The following is a 19,088-nucleotide window of genomic DNA, read 5'->3' as shown; positions in this document are numbered from 1 at the left end:
CCTCTGTCCCTGCACAGGCTGCTACCTGCCCAGCAACCCCGAGGCCATCGTGCTGGACATCGACTACAAGTCTGGGACCCCGATGCAGAGGTGGGTGCCTCGCCCTGCCCATCCCCCGCTTCCACAACATCCTCGTATGCAGTTTTTCTCAGCTACGTCATGGGTGCCACATTCTTTTTGTTTTCAGTGCTGCAAAAGCCCCATATCTGGCCAAGTTCAAGGTGAAGCGATGTGGAGTTAGCGAACTTGAAAAAGAAGGTCAGTAAAGATCCCTGGTTTTGTTTGGGAGCTCAGTGCTTTTCCTTGCTAATGCCAGTTTCTTTCAGCATGTGTTTAATTTAGTACCAGCTCTCCATAAAAGATGATGTCTGTCCATCTGTCTGCCCTCACTCAAGTCAGACCCCTCATTGGGGGATGGCATGGAGCTCAAGTGCAGTGACAGGTGTGCCACCCCTAGAGGTCTGTCTGCCGTGAGTCAGCTGGCATACTCCAGCAGGCTCCTGCCTGAGGCTGAGGGGCCCAGGGCCATTGTGGGGTGTTAGTTTCTGAGGGCTGCTGTGCAGACAATCAGTTCTGGAGGCTGGAGTCCACCATCGCAGTGTCATCAGGGCCGTGCCCCCTCTGAAGGCTCTGGGCAGGTCCCGCCTTGCCTCCTCGGTTTCTGGTGGTGGTGCTGGCAGTCCTGGGCACACTTTGGCCTGCAGATGCTCCACTTCCATCTCTGCCTCCCTCTTCACATGATGATCTCCCTTGAAGGACGTCAGTCATTGGGTTAGGGCCCATCCTAATCCACTGTGACCTTGTCTTAACCTAATTACATCTGCAAAGACCCTGTTTCCAAATAAGGACACATTCTAAGGTTTGGGGTGAACATGAATTTTAGGGAGACACTCTTCAATCCAGTACAGACAGTGTGGCCAGCTGTGCAGAGGGGGCCACCACCCCTTGCAGGGACCTGCCTCCCATGGCCATGTCCGCACACTGGCCCTGAGCCCTCCCAGAACCCCAGTGTACAGACACATTCCTCCTGCCCCCGAGCTCACAGCACCCAACACTGACCCAGGCATACCTGGGTCTTCACTGCAGATGAAATGGGGCTCTGTTTTTAGTTCCATTTAAGCCTAAATGTTCTTAGACTCCGACACTGGATTCCACTTGCTATTCCAAGGCTTTCCTTGAGCCCTGTTGTGTAGGGACCAACCCCACAGGGTCGGTGGGTTTTTCTCCCCATGTGCGGAAACGAGAGATCATAGAAATAAAGACATAAGACAAAGATAAAAGACAGCTGGACCCGGGGGACCACTACTACCAAGACGTGGAGACCGGTAGTGGCGCGCCAGGCTGCGTTGTTATTTATTGTATACAAGGCAAAAGGGGCAGGGTAAAGAGTGTGAGTCGGCCGGGCGCGGTGGCTCAAGCCTGTAATCCCAGCACTTTGGGAGGCTGAGACGGGTGGATCATGAGGTCAGGAGTTCGAGACCATCCTGGCTAACACGGTGAAACCCCATCTCTACTAAAAAATACAAAAAGCTAGCCGGGCGAGGTGGCTGGCGCCTGCAGTCCCAGCTACTCGGGAGGCTGAGGCAGGAGAATGGCGTAAACCCGGGAGGCGGAGCTTGCAGTGAGCTGAGATCTGGCCACTGCACTCCAGCCCGGGCGACAGAGCAAGACTCCGTCTCAAAAAAAAAAAAAAAAATTGTGAGTCATCTCCAATGATTGATAAGGTCGCATGAGTCACGTGCCCACCAGACAGGGGGCCCTTCCCTGTTAGGTAACCGAGGTGGAGACAGAGAGGACAGCTTACGTCATTATTTCTTCTATGCTCTTTTCAGAAAGATAAAAGACTTTAATACTTTCACTGGCCGGGCGCGGTGGCTCAAGCCTGTAATCCCAGCACTTTGGGAGGCCGAGACAGGCGGATCACGAGGTCAGGAGATCGAGACCATCCTGGCCAAAATGGTGAAACCCCGTCTCTACTAAAAAAATACAAAACCTAGCCGGGCGAGGTGGCGGGCGCCTGTAGTCCCAGCTACTCGGGATCCTGAGGCAGGAGAATGGCGTAAACCCGGGAGGCGGAGCTTGCAGTGAGCTGAGATCCGGCCACTGCACTCCAGCCTGGGCGACAGAGCGAGACTCCGTCTCAAAAAAAAAAAAACATACTTTCACTAATTTTCCTACTGCTATCTAGAGGGCGGAGCCAGGTGTACAGGGTGGAACATGAAGGCGGACCAGGAGCGTGACCGCTGAAGCACAGCATCACAGGGAGACGGTTAGGCCTCCGGATAACTGTGGGTGAGCCTGACTGATGTCGGGCCCTCCACAAGAGGTGGTGCAGCAGAGTCTTCTCTAACTCCCCTGGGGAAAGGGAGACTCCCATTCCCGGTCTGCTAAGTAAGGGGTGCTTTTTCTACTGCTAGACCACGGTCTGCTAGGTAACGGGCGCCTTCCCAGATGCTGACGTTACCACTAGACCAAGGAGCCCTCTAGTGGCCCTGTCGGGCATAGCAGAAGGCTCATACTCTTGTCTTCTGGTCACTTCTCACCGTGCCCCTTCAGCTCCTATCACTGTATGGCCTGGTTTCTCCGAGGTTATAATTGTAGAGCAAAGATTATTATAATACTGGAATAAAGAGTAATTGCTACAAATTAATGATTAATGATATATATAATTGTATCTATGATTTATATCTATATAACTTATTTTATATAATATACTGGAACAGCTCGTGCCCTCAGTCTCTTGCTTCGGCACCTGGGTGGCTTGCCACCTACACTGTTGGGCTCCTTCTTGGCCTCCCTGGAGCTTTGAAGAAGTGATCCCCAAGATTGCTGGGGTTTCTTTCAGGCATGGGAGAGGACTTACCCCTGGCCCCCTCAGAGGGCTTCTCACTGCCTACAGACTAACAACGGCCTCTCTCCCTGTGGGCAGGTCTGCGGTGCCGCTCAGACTCCGAGGATGAGTGCAGCGCACAGGAGGCTGACGGCCAAAAGATCTCCTGGCAGGCAGCCATCTTCAAAGTAGGGGACGACTGCCGGCAGGTAAGCAGGGTCAGGCCTGGGTTAGGCTTAGGGGCTGGGCTTGCTGCTCTCCAAGGCTCCAGGCCCACCAGAGTCCAATCTCATATGCAGCAATGTGAATCTTTGCCACCTCTTATATGGTTCAGGTGCCATGGGGTAAATTAGGGCTTCTGCAAAACCCAGAGGCCTCTCCTTCCAGCCCTTCTCCCACTGTCTCCCCCAGTGCCCACCTGAGGGAACTGCCCAGGGGTTGGGTGCCCTATCTCACACACCCCACCAGACAGCTCAGCCTCATGCTCAGCCCAGGACCTGGTGGTCCCAGCAGCCTGAGTCCAGCCCCTGATGGTCAGAAAGCAAGGCCTTCCAGACTTGCTCAGCTGTGGCCTCCCCACCTCACTCCATCTCTGGGTGCTTGGCTTCTGCCCTGCATGAGCCAGAAGAGCTGCTGGGGTGCGTGGCCAGCTGATCGCATCCCGCACGTCCCGGCTTCCCAGGACATGCTGGCCCTGCAGATCATCGACCTCTTCAAGAACATCTTCCAGCTGGTCGGCCTGGACCTCTTTGTTTTTCCCTACCGCGTGGTGGCCACTGCCCCTGGGGTAAGTTCCCTGAGTGGAGCCAGTAGGACAGCCCTGGGCAGCTCGCACCCGGCGGGCTCAAAACTGGCCTTTCCTCCCTAGTGCGGGGTGATTGAGTGCATCCCTGACTGCACCTCCCGGGACCAGCTGGGCCGCCAGACAGACTTCGGCATGTACGACTACTTCACACGCCAGTACGGGGACGAATCCACCCTGGCCTTCCAGCAGGTAGCCAGGGCAGCCACAGCCTGGGGTGGGCGGGTGCGTGTGCGCTCCACTCCATCCCAGCCTCCACTCACACCGTGCTCTCCTCAGTCATCCTTTGTTAAGGGTTAAAACGTGGGCACCTGGGCCGTGTGTGGTGGCTCATGCCTGTAATCCCAGTACTTTGGGAGGCCAAGGCAGGCGGATCATGAGGTCAAGAGATCAAAACTATCCTGGCCAAGATGGTGAAACCCCATCTCTACTAAAAACTAAAAAAATTAGCTGGGCATGGTGGTGGGCACCTGTAGTCCCAGCTACTTGGGAGGCTGAAGCAGGAGAATCGCTTGAACCCAGGAGGCAGAGATTACAGTGAGCCAAGATTGCCCCACTGCACTCCAGCCTGGTGACAGAGCGAGACTCCATTTAAAAAAAAAAAAACACCAGAGCATCTGTAAGCCACTTTGGGAGTCAAAAGAATGTAGAGCTGGGCTGGACTCCTCAGAAGAAAGTTAAGTTCTGGGTGTGGGAGGAAGCACCTACACCCCCACATCCACAGACAGCCCCTGTCACTCCTGCTGCCGAAGACTGGCTTGCCGATTCGGGCTCTGCCTCCACAGTGGGGTCACAGAGCCAGGGAGAGTGCCCACAGGCCCAGGGATCCTGGGTGTGGGACAAGGGAGAGTGCCCACAGGCCCCAGGGCCTCTGTGAGCCCAGGGCGCTCTCTGCACAGGCCCGCTACAACTTCATCCGAAGCATGGCCGCCTACAGCCTCCTGCTGTTCCTGCTGCAGATCAAGGACAGACACAACGGCAACATTATGCTGGACAAGAAGGGCCATATCATCCACATTGGTCAGCCAGCCACAGTGCCACCCTCCTCTCCCTTCACCCCTGGCACCCAGGAGAGGCTAGGGATCCCCACCCCACAGAGGGAAGCATGCCCAGGACCACCCTGCCAGGAGTGTCAGGGTCCAGTTCTGAGGTCTGAACTGTCAGCCACCAAGCTGTTCTGCTGTGGAGGGTGCCTGGCCCCGGCTCCAAGGAGCTGGGGCGAGAGCAGCCATTGCTCTGAGTCAGAAGCTGGAGCTAGGCGGAGTGGGGCTTATCCAAGTTCAGTGTCCCAGCCTGGCTCACTCCTGCCTCCACTTTCTCCCTTCTCTTCCTCTGCCTGCTGCTCCACCACCCACCCCATCACTGTCCCCAAGAAAACACAACCTGCCTCTTGGGGGTGGAGGGGATGCTGCTGTTGCAGTCCTTTTCTCCTCCTCAAAACAGACCACTTGTCCCTGCCCGCCCTGGCTCCTAGCCCCGTCACAGGCAGCTCTTTGGGGTTTTGCAGACTTTGGCTTCATGTTTGAAAGCTCGCCCGGTGGCAATCTTGGCTGGGAACCCGACATTAAGCTGACGGATGAGATGGTGATGATCATGGGAGGCAAGATGGAGGCCACGCCCTTCAAGTGGTTCATGGAGATGTGTGTCCGTGGCTATCTGGCTGTGCGGTGAGCCTGGGTGAGGGGCCAGGGTGGAGGCAGAGGGGGTGTGTGGAACATTCTGAGGTCCCCTTTAGAAGGGAATCAGGTTCCAGAGAGTGAGGTAGTTGCTAGCAGCCACCTGCTGACCTATGCCTGTCCTTTGGTCACCTCTGTCTGCCCACCTGTGCCAGTAAATTCTTGCTCTGGGCATCTCATTCCAGCCACCTTCCCCAGGATCCTGCCCACGCCTTCAGCCATGGGCTCCCCCTTTCTGGGCATCCCATCCACCCTGTCACCAAAGCCTGAGCACCTGCCACCTCACAGGCTACATGCCAGAGATGGGCTTCGTCCCAGTTTCATATAAAGGTCACTTGGCCAAGGCCACAATCCAACCTGGGTTCGTCCGCATTGCCCTGCAGGGAAAGTCAGGTCAGAGTGTCTGCGTCCCACCCAGGTGCAGAAGCCATGGCGGGCAGCCTGATGTGGGGGACAGGGCAGGACACTCAGCCTGTCCAGAGTGCGCGTGGGTAGTCCTTGCCTGGGCGGTGCGGGTTACCAAGTGCAGCAGATTGAAAGTTGCCTTGGAGATGGAGATGTGGCAGGGGAGGTGGGTGGCAGGAGCCCACACCTGAGGCTGTTGGCATCAGCCAGGCCGCAGGACTACAGGAAGGGCCACCACCTAGGCTGGCCTCCGCCCACCGCTCCCTCCTATCTCTCCCTAGGCCCTACATGGATGCGGTCGTCTCCCTGGTCACTCTCATGTTGGACACGGGCCTGCCCTGTTTTCGCGGCCAGACGATCAAGCTCTTGAAGTAGGTTCCTTGGTGGACACACAGGCCATCTGGGGGACAGTTGTCCATTAGCTGAGGCTCCATCCAAGATAGGAACCTTTTGTGTAATTGTCAGTGTGGTTGTCATCTCCTTGGAACCTCAGAGCAGACAGGGTTCCTGGGTGACGCTCTGTCCCTAGACCACGCCTGTGAGAGGCCCCTGCTTGTGCCAGCCACACCAAGGACCCACCCAGGGGCCTCTATTATGTCACGGATGCTAAGCCCACCCCACCTTGACTCTAAGGTCTAGGGCTGCAGTAGCTTAGCTCCCCAATGCTTAGTCCCTTAATGCCATGGGAGCACTCAGGTTATGCTGGGAAGAGGACAGGACCCACAGTAAGCCAGGCATGGCCTTCACAGCACCCCATCTTCCAACATGTGGGCCCCAGAGGTACATTTCCAGGGCATGCCTCTCAGCTGAAGTCCCTCCCCATGGAAGACCCTCTGGGCCAGGGAGCCAGCACGGCCCTACCCATGGCAGCCCTGACACAGCCTCTCCCCCAGGCACAGGTTTAGCCCCAACATGACCGAGCGCGAGGCTGCAAATTTCATCATGAAGGTCATCCAGAGCTGCTTCCTCAGCAACAGGTGAGTCCCCCACCCTCCTGCCTTCATCCCCTACCTCAGTGGCCCCTGGGCACCTGCAGGGCGTTTCCTGCACCAGGAGATGAGGATTCTGCTGTCCCCGAGCCATACTCTCGTGAAGACCCAAGCCTTGACAGGAGCTCTTGAGGAGCAGTGGGGCACTGGTTTAGGGGGCTGTGGTGTGCTGAGGGGAACACTTGGCAGAGGCCAGAGGCTGGGCCCACCTGGCCAGGGCTTGTGAGGCCAAGGGAGCAGTGGAGGCACAAGGCCAGGAGTAGTAGAACTGAATGTGGTGTCAGGCCTCGCTCCTCCCAGGAGGGCTGAGGAGTCAGACCCCACTCCTTCCCTGTGCCTGCCTCAGGCTGCTTTGTGGGCAGTGACTGGAGGTGCAAGCCGGGCTGCTGGTCACTACTGTGGTGGGAGGAGATGGGTGCAGAGGGCCCTGGAGAGGGCTGGCTCAGGGTCCAAAGGCGGAGCACCGGGCTGACAGGTTCCCTGCTGTGGGAATCAGAGGCGGCTTTGAGGGGTCCAGCCTGAACAAAGGGAGGATGGCGATTCCAGCAGGTGAGCCATCCCCGAAGGGGGCAGCACTTACACATGTGGGGTTAGTAAGGCCCTGAGGGGCATGGGGGGGCCCAAGGCTATGCCATGGGACAGGCCACATCCAGACTAGAAGGAGGGGCCCAAGCGTGGCCATCTGCGTGGGGAACTGCCTGCCGGAGGAGTGTGAGAGGAAGCTGAGACCTGCCTCCAGGTGGCGCCCGGGTCCAGCGCCCTAACAAGGGCAGTGTGGAGACGGCACGGAAGGAGCTCTTGCTGAGAGGAAGCAGAGAGACCGGGCGGCCAGGACTTCAAGAGGGCTGGGGCGGGGCGGGAAGGGCCTCCAGAGGTGCGGGGAGAGCATACCGACCCCTTGGCGGCATCTGGCCAGGACGAGCCAAGGGGCCCGAGGCCCAGGTGGCAGAGCAGTGGCTCCCACAGATGGAAGCGGTTTGGCTGAGGAGCACGAGGTGGCCTTGGAGGCCCCCGGCTTGGAGCAGGAGATGTGGTCACTGGGTGGGGGAGGGCACACCTGAGACATTTGTGCCTTCAGGTGCTGGGCAGCCATGAGGGGCTGATTGGACAGTGAGGGCTCCCTGCTGGGGAGGGACCCCCAGACCCTGCTGGCTCCTCACATCTCCCTTCACTCTTCCTTGGCCTTTCAGGAGCCGGACCTACGACATGATCCAGTACTATCAGAATGACATCCCCTACTGAGGAGGGGACCTCCAAGGCCCTCCACCCCATGGGCCCTTGAAGCTGCCCCACAATCATGGAGCCCTGTGACCTCCCCACCCTGCCGCCACATGCAGTGGAGGACAGACCTGTGGCCGGAAGAGCCTGGCAGCACCTCCTGGGGCAGCACGTGGGTGGCGCAGCCTTGGTAACGCGATGGACTGCAGTGACAATCATTGGATGGTGCTGTCTATGCACAGGTGTGAGTCCTCTGTTTGCACTGGACATATTCCCTACCTGTCTTATTTCATAGGTACATGAAGTATTTTCTTGTGTATAAAAAAAAGATACAAGATTTAACCAACATCAACAAAATAAAAACCCAAAATAGTGCTGTGTTGGAATCTGTGAGGTTTTGTGTCAAGTCCTAAGTCCACCTTCAGCCAAGGGGCAGTTCCTGGATATGCCCCTAGAGAGGGGGGCCCAGGGTTGCCTGCACTCATAGGCTGGGGCCCAGGAGCACGGGTTGTGGCTTAACAAGCATGAGAGTCCCACAATCTCACCACGGCGTAGGTGCACCAAAGCGCGCGCTGTGTTTTTCCTGAGTGCTCTCTGCCCGCTCCAAAGCTGTCTCCCTCAGGGCTGCCATGGGGGCCTGTCTGTGGCTCTCCGCATCACCCTCCCACTGCTCTAGTCTTTCCCTCTTACTCATTTTCAAGTGCTGTGCTCTGGAACTCCAAAATCTTTGTGTGACTAGACCCAACAAGCATCTACTCCCACCTACCAAGGCCCTACATCTGAAGCAGATAGGTCTTTCTGAAGACCTGAAACAAATGAGAAGCTCCAAAAGATCAGCTCAACAGCAGGTAAGAGAGAAAATCAGTGATCAGAACAGTGAAATGACCAAAAATGGAGTGTGAAGGAAAGGAAAGGAAAGCCAAGTGGGGTGGCTCCTAATCCCAGCATTTCGGCAGGCCAAAGCGGGAGGATTGCTTGAGCCCAGGAGTTCAAGACCAGCATAAGCAACATGGCAAGACCCTGTCTCTACAAAAAAAAAATTTTTAATTAGCCACGTGGTGGTGAATGCCTGTAGTCCCAGCTACTCAGGAGGGTGAGATCACTTGAGCCCAAGAGCAAGACTCCAGTGAGCTGTGATCGTACCACTGCACTCCAGCCTGGGTAACAGGTTCAAAAAAAAAGAGTTGAATGAAAGCTCCAATCAACTTTTTTTTTTTTTTTTTTTAAGACAAGAGTCTCACTGTCGCCCAGGTGGAGTGCATGGTGCGATCTCTGCTCACTGCAATCTGTCTCCCAGGTTCAAGCAAGTCTCCTACCTCAGCCTCCTAAGTAGCTGGGATTTCAGCTGCACACCACCACACCCAGCTAATTTTTATACTTTTAGTGGAGAAGGGGTTTCGTCATGTTGGCCAGGCTGATCTTGAACTGGCTTCAGGTGATCTGCCCGACTCGGCCTCCCAAAGTGCTGGGATTGGAGCCACCGTGCCCGGCTCCAGTCAACTTCTAATGGGATTTCCAGAGTTGAAAAACACAAATATGCTTTTCCGCGCTACCTACAGAGGGGTCCATACGGCGTTCTGGATTCCTGTCGTAACTTAAAGGGAAACTTTTAACAATGTCCGGAGCCCTTGATGTCCTGCAAATGAAGGAGGAAGATGTCCTTAAGTTCCTTGCAGCAGGAACCCACTTAGGTGGCACCAATCTTGACTTCCAGATGGAACAGTACATCTATAAAAGGAAAAGTGATGGCATCTACATCATAAATCTGAAGAGGACCTGGGAGAAGCTTCTGCTGGCAGCCCGTGCCATTGAAAACCCTGCTGATGTCAGTGTTATATCCTCCAGGAATACTGGCCAGAGGGCCGTGCTGAAGTTTGCTGCTGCCACTGGAGCCACTCCAATTGCTGGCCGCTTCACTCCTGGGACCTTCACTAACCAGATCCAGGCAGCCTTCCGGGAGCCACGGCTTCTTGTGGTTACTGACCCCAGGGCTGACCACCAGCCTCTTACGGAGGCATCTTATGTTAACCTCCCTACCATTGCCCTGTGTAACACAGATTCTCCTCTGCACTATGTGGACATTGCCATCCCATGCAACAACAAGGGAGCTCACTCAGTGGGTCTGATGTGGTGGATGCTGGCTCGGGAAGTTCTGCGCATGCGTGGCACTATTTCCCGTGAACACCCGTGGGAGGTCATGCCTGATCTCTACTTCTACAGAGATCCTGAAGAGATTGAAAAAGAAGAGCAGGCTGCTGCTGAAAAGGCAGTGACCAAGGAGGAATTTCAGGGTGAAAGAACTGCTCCAGCTCCTGAGTTCACTGCTACTCAGCCTGAGGTTGCAGACTGGTCTGAAGGTGTACAGGTGCCCTCTGTGCCTATTCAGCAGTTCCCTACTGAAGACTGGAGTGCTCAGCCTGCCACGGAAGACTGGTCTGCAGCTCCCACTGCTCAGGCCACTGAATGGGTAGGAGCAACCACTGAATGGTCTTAAGCTGTTCTTGCACGGGCTCTTAAGCAACATGGAAAAATGGTTGATGGAAAATAAACATCAGTTTCTAAAAAAAGAAAAGAAAAGAAAAACACAAATATTCAGCTTTAGGAAGCACAGTTGAGTCCCGAGCTGTACAAATAAAAATATAGGCTGGGCACAGTGGCTCACGTGTAATCCCAGCACTTTGGGAGGCTGAGGTGAGTGGACTGCTGGAATCCAGCAGTTTGAGACCAGCCTGAGCAACATGGCAAGACCCCATCTCTACAAAAAATACAACAGTTATCCTGGCATGGTGGCACAGGCCTGTAGTCCCAGGTCCCAGCTACTAAGGAAGCTGAGGAGGGAGGATCTCTTGAGCCCGGGAGGTGAAGGTTGCAGTGAGCCAAGATCACGCCATTGCACTCCAGTCTGGGTGACAGAGTGAGACTATCTCAATAAAAAATATGAGTCAATGTATAAGTTAAAAGGACTTTTAAAAGATATTAATCCAAAAGAAGGCAGGAAAGGAGAACATAATAGACTTACCACCCCAATTTAAAAGTCAAGAGATTATAAACATGAAGAAGTGAGACCCAGTTATGTGCTGATTATAACCAAAGCACTTTACATATGAAGACATAGATCTATGGAAAAAAGACTGGCCATCCATAATCATCATGTGTATGGGTGTTTATGGAGCATTTCACAATAAGCAATTGATGAGCTACCAACAAGGAAGTAAACACAGGAGCCCTGAACAAGCCTGTCACCCACCTGGACCTGCTGAGTATTTGTAAAACACTGTCAGCCTGGCGCAGTGGCTAACGCCTATAATCCCAACATTGTGGGAGGCCAAGCTGGGTGGATCATGAAGTCAAGAGGTTGAGACCATCCTGGCCAACATGGTAAAAGCAAAAATTAGCTGGGCATGGCAGCATGCACCTGTAGTCCCAGCTACTTGGGAGGCTGAGGCAGGAGAATCACTTGAACCCAGGAGGCGGAGGTTGGAGTGAGCTGAGATTGCACACCACTGTACTCCAGTCTGGCGACAGAGCAAGCCTCCGTCTCAAAAAAAAAAAATCACTGTCAACAGCAACAGTGCTTTCTTCTCAATGTTCATTACAAGCTTTGTGCTGGGCCACAAAAGTCTCAGTAAATAAGACAGAATTAAAATCACGCAAAGTGTGTTATCTGGCCACAGTGGAAATTAGGAATCAATAACAGTAAGGTATCTGGAAAAAATGTTGGCCAGGCACGGTGGCTTATGCCTGTAATCCAGCACTTTGTGGAGGCCGAGGTGGGTGGATCACGAGGTCAGGAGATCGAGACCATCTTGGCTAACACAGTGAAACTCCGTCTTTACTAAAAATACAAAAAATTAGCTGGGTGTGGTGGCGGGCGCCTGTAGTCCCAGCTACTTGGGAGGCTGAGACAGGAGAATGGTGTGAACCCAGGAAGCAGAGCTTGCAGTGAGCCGAGATGGTGCCACTGCACTCCAGCCTAGGCAACAGAGCGAGACTTTTGTCTCAAAAGAAAAAAAAAAAAGTAGCACATGTGATCAGAGGGAAAAGACCAGCATTAAGATGCTTTAAGGCAGTTTAGGGGAAGATGACAGCGATGAGCTGAGAGCTCAAGTAGTAAGAATACCACAATACAGAGTGTGACTTCCCAAATAAACAGAAGGAAAGGGGAGCATTGAAAAACCAGGATTGGCCGGGCGCGGTGGCTCAAGCCTGTAATCCCAGCACTTTGGGAGGCCGAGACGGGGGGATCACAAGGTAAGGAGATCAAGACCATCCTGGCTAACACGGTGAAACCCCGTCTCTACTAAAAAATACAAAAACAAAACTAGCCGGGCGAGGTGGCAGGCGCCTGTAGTCCCAGCTACTCGGGAGGCTGAGGCAGGAGAATGGCGTAAATCTGGGAGGCGGAGATTGCAGTGAGCTGAGATCCGGCCACTGCACTCCAGCCTAGGCGACAGAGCCAGACTCCGTCTCAAAAAAAAAAAAAAAAAAAGCCGGGCGCGGTGGCTCAAGCCTGTAATCCCAGCACTTTGGGAGGCCGAGACGGGCGGATCACGAGGTCAGGAGATCGAGACCATCCTGGCTAACACGGTGAACCCCGTCTCTACTAAAAATACAAAAACTAGCCGGGTGAGGTGGCGGGCGCCTGTAGTCCCAGCTACTCGGGAGGCTGAGGCAGGAGAATGGCGTAAACCCGGGAGGCGGAGCTTGCAGTGAGCTGAGATCCGGCCACTGCACTCCAGTCCGGGCGACAGAGCGAGACTCTGCCTCAAAAAAAAAAAAAACAAAACAAAACAAAAAAAACCCAGGATCAACATGTTACAAATGGTAGAAATAAATTCAAATATAGTAGAAATAATTTCAAATCACAATACTTGAAAAAGGCAGCTTGTCAAATTGGCAAAAAAGTGTCAAATGCTATGTAGAAGTTTCTGGCAATATGGCAAATTATATATCCTGAAAAACTAAAAATGCTGTTTATAATACTGGGGAGTGGATCTAAATCCATGAGCTGTAAGAAAGGAAGGCATCTTTGGAGGCTAAAAAACCAAGCTCCTACAGGACATGGGAGACAGATGACGAACCCACGAGCTTCATCCCTTGAGTTTATTAGGCGACCTTGGTCTACACTCTCAGGAGAGGAGTGCACCAGAAATAAAGCCAGGTGCCCTGGAGTCCACCTGGAGCCAGGCGCGGGACGCTGTACTTAGGTGGGCAGCAGCCCATTAGCGCGCAGCTCCAGCAAAGGGGAGAGTGTGTAGCGCAGGCGGCGCAGCGTGGTCTCCGAGGTGAGGCTCCGGAGCCACGCGGAGATGGTGCCGGGGTCCAACAGCACCGTCCAGAGCAGCGACAGCCCCAGGAAGAGGAGCGGCAGCGTCAGCAGCACCTGCAGCGCGCCCAGCACGCACCGCCTGCGGGGCGAAAGGCAGACAGGTGGGCGGCGACTCGGGCGGGCACCTGGGGGACCGCGGTCGCGCCCATCGCCCTGCTCACCTGATGGCCAGCGCGCACCGGCCGCCGAACAGCCTCATCTCCTGCGGAGAGAGGGGGCCTCATCCAGCTACCTCCACGCCCGCGGCGCCGGCCGGGTTTCCAGGAGGAGGGGGAGGCGGCCCGGCGCCGGGATGGGGAGGGGTGTCCCGCTCCAGCCCGCCCCGCCCGGACCCGTGCAGGCGCTCACTCGGTCCGCCCTGGCCATCTCCTCCATGAGCGACTCGGTGCTGTACTGCACTCCGCGAAGCTGTCCGTCACACCTACGGGGACAGGCATGCAGGTGGGAGCCTGGCCCCGCCCCACAGTGCCCCGCCGCGCCCGCAGGCCCAACTCCCTTACGGTTCCTGGCCACTCTGCCAGGCGTCCAACTCCTCCGCAGCCTCCATCACCTTCACCTGCACCTCCTGGAGCGGGTGAGAGTGCAGACTGAGGCCTCGGGGAGGCGTCCTGGCGGCGGCTTGGGAGACCTGCCGCCCCAGGTCTGGGGGAGGAGAGGCGGGAGGCACCTTGGCGTCCGGGTGGGGCCGCACCTGCAGGACTACGGTCTGCTCCTGGAATATGGCCCAGGTCTCAGCTGTCTGCAGCGCGCCCTGGGTGTGGACACCTGGGTTAGACTCCGGGGAGACACGCCCTTCCCCACCCACACTCGAAAGCCGACCCTCCAACAGAATCCACTTCTGCCCTCACCTGCTGCAGTTTCTCTTCCTGCAAGGCGCACTTGGTCTCCGCCAGCTCCAGTTCATTCTTGAGAAGGACCCAGGGAATGTCAGGAGGTCCGCAGGCCGACACCCCGCTGCCCCTCCGGGCCCCGCCCGTGGCCCTCAGCGCCCACCCCCAGGCGACCATGACCCTGCCCACGTCCTCAAGACCCGTCGTAAGCAATGCCCCAGTGAGTAATGGCCCCGCCCCCTCCGCGCTCCGCCCATTGTAGCCCTCAGGGCCCCGCCCCCATGCGGTTATGCTCCGCCCACATCCCCGCCCAGACCACGCCGTCAGGGCCTGCCGTAAGCCACACCCCAGGTGGTCATGGCCCGGCTCATGCTGCTGCTCCGCCTCTACCAAAGACCTCAGGGTCCCGCTCAAGCACCTGCAGCGTCACCAATTGGGCTGCGAGTTGCTGCTCCGCGCTCTTCTGGCTCTGCTGTTCCCCTCCGTAGTAGAAGAGCTAGGGGCGGGGCTTGTAAGGGCGGGGTTTACCGACTTCTGGAGGAACGGGTGTCAAGGGTGACAGGGACGGAGAGGCAACAAGGGCGGGGACCAGAGCAGGACTTCCGAGAGGAACCAAGAGACAGGCCCTCCCATCTCCGGCACGTACCTGACTCGACAGCTCCTCCCACTGCTCCTGCAGCTGCCTGTTGTACTGCTCCTGCGGACAGGGTCCTGGGGCGGTGCCGGCCTCCCCGCCGGTCCTGCCTCACCCCACCCCCGGATCCCGCCCCCTTCCGCCCGCCCTGCCCCACTCCACCGTGGATCCAGCCCCATTCCAGGACTCTTCCTCACCAAGTCCTCCTTGTGGCGCTCCGCCTCCTCCAGCCTTCTGCGCACCCGCTCCGCGCGCTCCCGCGCCTCCTCGCGCGCCTCCCCTTGCAGAGGCTGTGCTGCCTGGCTTCGCCTCCGCAGCAGGCTGCAGAGGGAAACTGAGGTTGGCGCTACAAGGCTGACTGGGTCGCTCAGGATCCCGCAGTCACCGGGAAGGACCAGCCACAGGCTCATGATTGGGGACGGGGAAGTCCTGACCGAGTCCCCCACCTAGGTCCCCTGGGTGGATCGCCCGTTACCCAAGGGCCTAGAGCAGAGGTGCGGGCCCGGGCGGATCGGCCTGGTATTATGCGAAGCCCCTCGCGGCGCTGCCTGCGGGACGGACCCTCGCGCGCCCGCCAGGTAGAGCGGCGTTCCCCGCGCACCTTCGCTCCCGCTCGCTCAGGTCCTGCAGGCGCCGGTTGAGGCTCTCGCTCTCGGCCTCGAGCCCGCGCATCAGCTTCTCTAGCTCCTGCTTCCGCTGGCGACCATCTCGGTTATCCTTCTGCAACTGCAGCAGCAGCTCCTGCGTCGCGGCCATGGCTGTGGAGACCGTACCTAAACGCCGCCCGCCTAGGGGACCCAGCCTGCGACTGGCGGGCGTCACAATGAGCGGCAGGGAGCGCCTAGCGGGCTGGATCACAACGGGCGGCAGGGGGAGCCCGAGCGCAACCTGACACATGCCTCTTCTCACACCGGCGGGAGACAGGTCAGGCCGGATCACACTTAGTCCATCACTGATAAAAATTGTGTCAAAGAGCCGTAATTGGATCAATAAAAAATTAATAAAATACTAAGACCAAATGCAGGCAAGTTGAAGATTGGTTCCCCCACATTGCAGATGGCACTCGGAAACTGATCGATCTCTTGTAGAAAAGAACCCATAAATATGTTCCTATCTTTTGACCCAATTATCCCTTTCCTGGGAAATTTATCCCAGGAAGGAGAAAAAATATTTTTTCTTGTTTTGAGACAGAGTCTCGCTCTGTCTCCCAGGCTGGAGTGCAGTGGCGCGATCTCGGCTCACTGCAAGCTCTGCCTCCCGGATTCACGCCATTCTCCTGCCTCAGCCTCCCGAGTAGCTGGGACTACAGGCGCCCGCCACCTTGCCCGGCTACTTTTTTTGTATTTTTTAGTAGGGATGGGGTTTCACTGTGTTAGCCAGGATGGTCTCGATCTCCTGACCTCCTGATCCACCCGCCTCGGCCTCCCAAAGGGCTACAGGCATGAGCCACCGCCCCCAGCCGAGAAAAAATAATTTAAACCCACTATGGATTAAATGGTTCGCTGAAGTGGTTACAGTAGCCACAAAAAAAAGGAAACAATTTTAATGATTCATACGTTTCGGTATTTATTATGTGGCATGCCTAGAGCTATGATGATGTCTAGTGAAAAAGAATTTGATTTAGCATTTATGCTAAAGTAACTAAGATAAAATACATGAGCAAGATCCGCAAAGGAAACAAGAGGAAGATAAGCTCTTTCATTGCTTGGTGAGACTGTAAGTAAATTCGTCCTTTTATTTATTATTATTTTAGAGACAAGGTCTTGCTGTCACCAGGCTGGAGTACAGTGGCACAATCAAGGCTCACTGCAGCCTCAATCTCCCAGGCCCAAGTGATCCTTCCGCCTTAGCCTCCCAACTTGTCCTTTTAAAATCTGCCTTTATTTGTCGAGTACAATTATGAACTTGGATGCAAAAATCCAAAATAAATTACTAACAAAATCTAAAGGGAAACAGAAATCCATGGAAACCAAGCAGAGTTTATTCCAGGGATTGTTCAACATCAGAAAATCAGTGTTGTTCACCATTTGGACAAACAGGGAAGAACTCCACGATCTCAATGGTGCACTTCAATAGATGCAGAAACATGAAGATGAGGGGCACCGTCTATTGATAATTTTTTTTTTTTTTTTCTGAGACGGAGTCTCACTCTGTCACCCAGGCTGGGGTGCAGTGACACAATCTCAGCTCACTGCAACCTCTGCCTCCCGGGTTCAAGCAATTCTCTGCCCAAGCCTCCAGAGTAGCTGGGATTACAGGCACTCACCACCACGCCCGGCTAATTTTTTTGTATTTTTAGTCGAGACAGGGTTTCACCACCTTGGCCAGGCTGGTCTTGAACTCCTGACCTCATGATCCACCCACCTCCCATAGTGCTGGGATTACAGGCCTGAGCCACCTCACCCAACCATCTTGATAATTCTAAAAGCTCTTACAAAAGGGAGAGATAGGCCGGGCGCGGTGCCTCAATCCTGTAATCCCAGCACTTTGGGAGGCCGAGACGGGCGGATCACGAGGTCAGGAAATCGAGACCATCCTGGCTAACACGGTCTCTACTAAAAAATACAAAAAACTAGCCGGGCGAGGTGGCGGGCGCCTGTAGTCCCAGCTACTCGGGAGGCTGACGCAGGAGAATGGTGTAAACCCGAGAGGCGGAGCTTGCAGTGAGCCGAGATCTGGCCACTGCACTCCAGCCTGGGCGACAAAGCGAGACTCCGTCTCAAAAAAAAAGGGAGAGATAAAAGGACTCTCTAGTCTGATAAAGGTCACAGTAAACATTATAGTAAGGAGGAAGTATTAATAGTGTATGCGGCCAAGATGGCGGCGGCCGCAGCGAGTCGAGGAATCCGGGCAAAGCTGGGCCTGCGTGAGATTCGCATCCACTTATGTCAGCGCTCGCCCGGCAGCCAGGGCGTCAGGGACTTCATTGAGAAACGCTACGTGGAGCTAAAGAAGGCGAATCCCGACCTACCCATCCTAATCCGCGAATTCTCCGATGTGCAGCCCAAGCTCTGGGCCCGCTACGCATTTGGCCAAGAGAAGAATGTCCCTTTGAACAACTTCAGTGCTGATCAGGTAACCAGAGCCCTGGAGAACGTGCTAAGTGGTAAAGCCTGAAGCCTCCAATGAGGATTAAGAGCAACAGCCCCAGAGCCTGGGCTCTGCTGGACTTAGTATAATGTGAAAAAAATGTGTTCTCCTATTCCTCATAAAGCTTGTGCTGTAAAATACTTTCTCAGGGTGTTCTTGTCCTCATCTACCCCTCTACCCCTTACTATGTAACCACTGAGGCAAAGTAGCTTAATATAAAAATAAAACTTTATTCTGTCTCAAAAAAAAAAAAATAGTGTATGCTTTTTTTTTTCTTTTTAGAATCAGGGTCCTGTTGTAACCCTGGTTGGAGTGCAGTGGCACCATCAAAAGCTTACCGCAGCCGCAAACTTCAGAGCTCAAGCGATCTTCCCGCATCTCACCCTTTAAGAAGTAGTAGTAAACGGCTGGGCATGGTGGCTCACGCCTGTAATCCCAGTACTTTGGGAGGCGAGGCGGGTGGATCACGAGGTCAAGAGATCAAGACCATCCTGGCCTACATGGTGAAACCCCACCTCTACTAAAATACAAAAAAAAAAAATTTAGCCGGATATGGTGGTGCATGCCTGTAGTCCCAGCTACTTGGGAGGCAGAGGTTACAGTGAGCTGAGATTGCACCACTGCACTCCAGCCTGGTGACAGAGCGAGGCTCTGTCTCAAAAACAAAAAAATAGTAGTAGTAGAGGCCGAGCGCTGTGGCTCACGTCTGTAATCCCAGCACTTTGGGAGGCCAAGGTGGGTGGATCACCTGAGATCTGGAGTTCGAGACCAGCCTGGCCAACATGGTGAAACCCCATCTCTACTAAAAATACAAAAAATTAGCTGGGCATGGTGGCCTGTAATCCCAGCTACTTGGGAGGAGGCAGGAGAATCACATAAAACCAGGAGGTGGAGGTTGCAGTGAGCTATTGCGCCACTGCACTCCAGCCTGGGCAACAGGGTGAGCCTCCATCTCAAAAAAATAAAAATAAAAATAAGTAGTAGAAGAGGCTGGGCACGGTGGCTCATGCCTGTAATCTCAGCACTTTGGGAGGCCAAGGGGGGTGGATCACAAGGTCAGGAATTCAAGACCAGCCTGACCAACATGATGAAACCCCATCTCTACTAAAAATACAAGATTACCTGGGCATGGTGGCAAGTGCCTGTAATCCCAGCTACTCTGGAGGCTGAGGCAGGAGAATCACTTGAACCGGGGAGGCGGAGGTTGCAGTGAGCCAAGATCGCGCCATCGCATTCCAGCCTGGGCAACAGAGCAAAACTCCGTCTCAAAAAAAATCTAGTAGGA

At 55.0% G+C, this 19,088-nt stretch overlaps 4 protein-coding genes across 10 annotated transcripts in view; 3 read left to right on the top strand and 1 right to left on the bottom strand.

The window, feature by feature from the left end:
- PI4KA (phosphatidylinositol 4-kinase alpha) overlaps positions 1–8,306 on the top strand; it is a 150,377-nt gene extending 142,071 nt beyond the window's left edge. The window contains exons 46-55 of one of the 4 annotated variants that reach the window (XM_033234040.1): positions 18–90; positions 188–258; positions 2,930–3,039; positions 3,513–3,617; positions 3,699–3,824; positions 4,532–4,652; positions 5,140–5,299; positions 5,995–6,084; positions 6,607–6,690; positions 7,893–8,306. In XM_033234040.1, the coding sequence (XP_033089931.1) occupies positions 18–90; positions 188–258; positions 2,930–3,039; positions 3,513–3,617; positions 3,699–3,824; positions 4,532–4,652; positions 5,140–5,299; positions 5,995–6,084; positions 6,607–6,690; positions 7,893–7,944 (992 nt within the window). In that variant the 3' untranslated portion in view covers positions 7,945–8,306. The other 3 variants (XR_004442559.1, XR_004442558.1, XR_004442560.1) reach the window with 3 other exon arrangements.
- Positions 8,307–9,464: 1,158 nt separating this feature from the next.
- On the top strand, positions 9,465–10,487 carry LOC117096634 (40S ribosomal protein SA-like). The gene has a single exon (XM_033234094.1). It carries the CDS (start codon positions 9,536–9,538, stop codon positions 10,412–10,414), a length of 879 nt encoding a protein of 292 aa, XP_033089985.1. The 5' UTR covers positions 9,465–9,535; the 3' UTR covers positions 10,415–10,487.
- A 2,522-nt stretch (positions 10,488–13,009) lies between these two features.
- TMEM191C (transmembrane protein 191C) lies at positions 13,010–15,710 on the bottom strand. 4 transcript variants are annotated; one of them, XM_033234079.1, is made up of 10 exons: positions 15,315–15,708; positions 14,911–15,034; positions 14,726–14,776; positions 14,498–14,575; positions 14,098–14,154; positions 13,917–14,000; positions 13,750–13,814; positions 13,598–13,670; positions 13,411–13,451; positions 13,010–13,328 (listed from the first exon to the last, which is right to left on the bottom strand). In XM_033234079.1, the coding sequence occupies exons 1-10, from the start codon at positions 15,608–15,610 to the stop codon at positions 13,124–13,126; spliced, it is 1,074 nt and encodes a 357-aa protein (XP_033089970.1). In that variant the 5' UTR covers positions 15,611–15,708; the 3' UTR covers positions 13,010–13,123. The 4 variants fall into 4 exon arrangements, with proteins under 4 accessions (XP_033089970.1, XP_033089971.1, XP_033089966.1 ...); XM_033234080.1 differs by having other exon boundaries at positions 13,941–14,000; positions 15,315–15,706; XM_033234075.1 differs by having other exon boundaries at positions 13,750–14,000; positions 15,315–15,705.
- A 1,815-nt stretch (positions 15,711–17,525) lies between these two features.
- On the top strand, positions 17,526–18,057 carry LOC117096655 (NADH dehydrogenase [ubiquinone] 1 alpha subcomplex subunit 2-like). Its single transcript, XM_033234106.1, has one exon. It carries the CDS (start codon positions 17,531–17,533, stop codon positions 17,828–17,830), a length of 300 nt encoding a protein of 99 aa, XP_033089997.1. The 5' UTR covers positions 17,526–17,530; the 3' UTR covers positions 17,831–18,057.
- Positions 18,058–19,088: the final 1,031 nt, after the last annotated feature.

This window comes from Trachypithecus francoisi, unplaced genomic scaffold, assembly GCF_009764315.1.
Source record: "Trachypithecus francoisi isolate TF-2019V2 unplaced genomic scaffold, Tfra_2.0 Lachesis_group14, whole genome shotgun sequence".
Taxonomy (NCBI): Eukaryota; Metazoa; Chordata; class Mammalia; order Primates; family Cercopithecidae; genus Trachypithecus; species Trachypithecus francoisi.
This window is presented reverse-complemented; position numbering and strand designations above follow the sequence as displayed.

Coding starts and splice junctions, on each gene's coding strand:
- LOC117096634 (XM_033234094.1), top strand. CDS start 9,536: ATGTCCGGAGCCCTTGATGTCCTGCAAATGAAGGAGGAAGATGTCCTT.
- TMEM191C (XM_033234075.1), bottom strand. CDS start 15,610: ATGTGTCAGGTTGCGCTCGGGCTCCCCCTGCCGCCCGTTGTGATCCAG. Junction 14,576..14,725: donor GGGAGGAGCTGTCGAGTCAG/GTACGTGCCGGA, acceptor CCCCGCCCCTAG/CTCTTCTACTACGGAGGGGA. Junction 13,329..13,410: donor CGGTGCGCGCTGGCCATCAG/GTGAGCAGGGCG, acceptor TTCGCCCCGCAG/GCGGTGCGTGCTGGGCGCGC.
- LOC117096655 (XM_033234106.1), top strand. CDS start 17,531: ATGGCGGCGGCCGCAGCGAGTCGAGGAATCCGGGCAAAGCTGGGCCTG.